Source organism: Nicotiana tabacum, chromosome 23, assembly GCF_000715075.1.
Source record: "Nicotiana tabacum cultivar K326 chromosome 23, ASM71507v2, whole genome shotgun sequence".
Taxonomy (NCBI): Eukaryota; Viridiplantae; Streptophyta; class Magnoliopsida; order Solanales; family Solanaceae; genus Nicotiana; species Nicotiana tabacum.
In genome coordinates this window covers 6,542,975-6,547,077 of record NC_134102.1, presented here as the reverse complement: position 1 = coordinate 6,547,077, position 4,103 = coordinate 6,542,975, and the positions used below count along the sequence as shown (strand labels likewise).

General features: G+C 36.0%; 1 protein-coding gene across 1 annotated transcript; it reads right to left on the bottom strand.

Annotated features, from left to right (window-relative positions):
• Positions 1 to 417: 417 nt before the first annotated feature.
• Positions 418 to 2,660, bottom strand: LOC107784120 (desmethyl-deoxy-podophyllotoxin synthase-like). The gene is made up of 2 exons (XM_016605189.2): positions 1,738 to 2,660; positions 418 to 1,321 (listed from the first exon to the last, which is right to left on the bottom strand). Exons 1-2 carry the CDS (start codon positions 1,927 to 1,929, stop codon positions 701 to 703), a joined length of 813 nt encoding a protein of 270 aa, XP_016460675.1. The 5' UTR covers positions 1,930 to 2,660; the 3' UTR covers positions 418 to 700.
• Positions 2,661 to 4,103: the final 1,443 nt, after the last annotated feature.

Below are 4,103 nucleotides of genomic sequence, written 5' to 3'. Positions count from 1 at the left end.
ACTAGAAAAAATGGGATGTGATTAAATAAACTTGGTACATACATCAGCAGGGCAGCTTTATTAAAGAATGAAAGATTACTACTCCCTCCATGCCAATTTATATAAAAATATTTGGCCCCACACAGAGTTTAAAAAATAAAGCAAGTTTTTTGAAACTTATGTGGCTGGAAATCATTTTTCTTTTTGGACTGGTTAAGAAGAAAAGAGTGTCACATAAATTTAGATTTTAGCCTCCTTGACCTGTGTGTATTAACTAAGCAAAGAAAGATGATAGTCATATTTAGGTTGTGAGATCAATGAGTTTTGAATACCCGATGGTTGACAAGAAGAAAGAGATATCCGGGCAGTCCAAACGATATTCTTATTCCTTAGCATTTTGTTTGTTTAGATTGCAAAGATATGGAAAGGCAAGGGTAGGGAAACACAAAGTAAACTCTACATATTCCTCCCATACAAACAAAGTACATGAATGTAAAATGGGCAGTCAGTGTACTAAGCACCCGCTATGTGTGGGGTCCGGGGAAGGGCCGGACTACAAGGGTACATCGTACGTAGTCTTACCCTGCATTTCTGTAAGAGGCTGTTTCCACGGTTCAAACCCGTGACTTCCTGGTCACATGACAGCAACTTTACCAATTACGTCAAACTGTACCTTCAAAGTACATGAATGTAAAACAACAGAAAAGTGTTTACTATTTACTTAAGATGGTACAGGGAAATGTAGAGTAGGAACAAGATGCAAACTTGAAGTCTTGAAAAGAGTCATTCCAAATGTTTCATTCATATCAACATCTTCTGGTTTCATTTCTTGAGGTAGCTTCCAATCAAAGTGATAAAGCATAGCTGCTAATGAAAGTTCCAAGTTTAACATTCCAAAGGAAATTCCTGGACAAATCCTTCTTCCTGCGCCAAACGGAATAAACTCAAAATCATGACCTTTAAAATCCACTGCTACATTCTCAAACCTTTCAGGCTCAAAATTTTCAGGATTTTCCCAACTTTTTGGATCCCTAGAGATTGCCCAATAGTTGATAAAAACTCTAGTATTTGCTGGAATTTCATAGTCGTCGATCGTGCAATTTTCCAACGACTCTTTTGGGAGCAAAAGGGGTACAGGTGGATGAAATCTTAGTGTTTCTTTGATCACCATTTTGATGTAACTTAGTTTGTGTAGATCATTCTCTTCTATTGTTGGCTTCCCTTTTACCACATTTCTGACCTCTTTTTGTGCTTTTGTTAGTACTTTTGGATTCTTGATCATCTCTGTCATTGCCCACTCCACTGAATTTGAAGCATTTTCACTTCCAGCTACAACCATCTCCTTTAGTTTTGCAAAGGGAAGGAAACAATGTTAGTCAGTGTGGAAAAAGATTTAAGTTATACATACAGACATGATTTTTACACAATCAGTAACAAGGTACTTACCATTATAAGTTACTAATTAATACTATTAAATAGAGTTACCTAATGTGACCTAAAAAGGGCAACTAGTGCACTGAGTTCTCGCTATGCGCCGGGTCCGGAGAAGGACCGGACTACAAGGGTCTATTGTGCATAGCCTTATGCTGCATATATATAAGAGGTTATTTCCAGGGCTCGAACCCCTGACCTCCTGGTGAGATTACAATAATTTTACCACTTACCCTTTAATGTGACCTGATTATGTAAATATCATTTGCAGCGTCACTACATGGAACGTAAACTCTTAAAAAAATCAGGATGTGGGAGCATGTTTACCAGTAAGATAGACTTGATGTTGTCAATAGTCAAAGGCACTTCAAGTTCTTCATTTTCCATAATCCTAAGTAGAACATCAAGTAAATCCTCGTGCTCCGGCTTGATTCTTTTGTTTCTTTCAGTATGCTCGTCGATGATTTTGCTAATTATGCTATCCGTCTCAACGAAAATCTTCTGTATCCGCGATGTCATGCCTGTGACAAGAGCAACAAATGATAGAGAAGGAAAGAAATCACCAATCTAAAATCCACTTACCAATACTGTTCCTTCTTTAGTTGCAGCCCTGAATCTCATTTGATCATCCGCTTTACTTCCAAATGTGATTCTTGTAGTTATATCATGATTTAAAGCAAACAACATTTCAGCCAAGTTAATAGGTTTTCCACCACAAGAAGACGCGATAGATTGAAGAAACAGATTCAACTCCTCGCGTCTTGCAGACGCGAATGAGTTGACTCTCTTTGAGCTAAGAAGCTCAAGGATGCAAATTTTTCTTAGTTGTCTCCAATATGTACCATAAGGTGCAAATGCAATATCGGTATAATTGTAGCCCAAGATTTTTGGGGCGACTAATTTAGGCCGGCCTGCAAAGGCAAGATCATTAGTTTTTCAAGATTTTCTCAGCAGCATCAGCAGAGGATACAACAATTGTTGGCACCATTCCAAGTTTTAGGTACATTAAAGGACCATATTTTAAGGCCAAATCCCTTAATTTTTTGTGGGGTGTTGGAGTCATTAACTGGTTTAAATTGCCAATAAAAGGCAATTTTGCTGGACCAGGTGGAAGCTTGGATTTTTTCTTCAAACTCCAGAGTTGTAAGAAGAGGATTATAAAGGGGAATATGGAGATTTTGATTAGCTTCAATAGACTGAATTCTTCAAGAAAAACTGATTCCATCTTTTTATGTTTTCTTGTGTCTGAAATGAATTGAGTATTTGTCACAAGTTCAGTGATAATATGCCTATTTATTGAAGGATTCATCTACTTTTTTGGAATCTTCATAAAAAATAAAATAAAAAAAAGTAGTCCGGTGTACGAAAGCAGAGACGAATCTAAAATTTAAACTCGATGGGTTCAACCTTTAAGGTTCTTAGTATTGAACTCATTATATCTTTAAAGTTTTGGGTTCATACCTACAAATTATTGCGATTTCAATGAAATTTTTACATACAAATTTAAGTTCCATATCGAAAGTTATGAATTCAATTGAACACATTGCTATAAGACTATATCTCCTCTAGTACGAAGCATCCCCAGATTTCGAAAAAGGGCCGCATCCCAACAAACCAATAAATTAGCAAAATGTTAGTATCTGCTAGCTTCGTTCTAATGTGATGTTTTTACATTAGAATATATAAGAATATTAGGTGCTAGCCATCAAGTTAGACTTACTAGCAGCCTAAATTTTTTTCCAGAATCTCTTTCATTAAAGAGTGGTAGATATGTGTATAAATGTATTGGATATGTAGAGTTGTGGACAAATTTAGGGACATTATTGGTTCTCTTTTTCGATTGCTCGGCTTACCAGATTGATCAGTGGTTTTCCAATTTAAAGTTTAGGGATTTCTCTGATGTTACAAAGTTGAACAAAAAAGGGAAATAAAACACTTGGTAATAATTGAATAACTACCCATTACAGTTAGGGATGCTTATCAGGTAATTATGCTTAACGGTTCAGCTTATCGGATTATAAATATAGTAATCCTCTATCCATTCAATAAGACAACGAGCGGATTGGTAATGGATTAACGATTATCGGCGATTATCGGCTAAACCAAATAAATTTTTTTTGATCAATCAAATACCAAACGGCCAAATGCATACTTCAAACTGCATCTGTTAGTTTTTGAACAATCAATACCATTAGCATTGTTATCCACAAAACAATTAGAAAACCCCACTTACTGACACACTTCAAACTCTAATTATAAGTGAAGTAATGAAATAAACCCCACTTAAGTAAAATAGCCTAGAGAGGAATTCAATTCATGTCCACTCATAATTCATGAGAAGACAGAGACGATTGACATTAGCTACGGACAGTTCTATCATTCTAAATACAACTAGTTATGCAATAATGTAGTAATAAGTTTATATACATATGGGTAAAAGTGTAAATATAAAATTCTTAACGGGTTAACGGTTTACCCGATAAGAAAATTTGCCCCCAAACCGTTAAGTTGTTAATTATAAAATCTCAATCCGTTCACCATCCACTACCCCGATAATCCGACACCAATAAGCCAACAAGCCATTGGTTCGATTCGGTTAACGGTTTCGGTTCGATTTTGAACGGCCCTAGTTACAGCAGTAGTTCCTTCGGTCAAACATTATTTTTCTTCAAAGAATTTTGCACCTCTTAAAA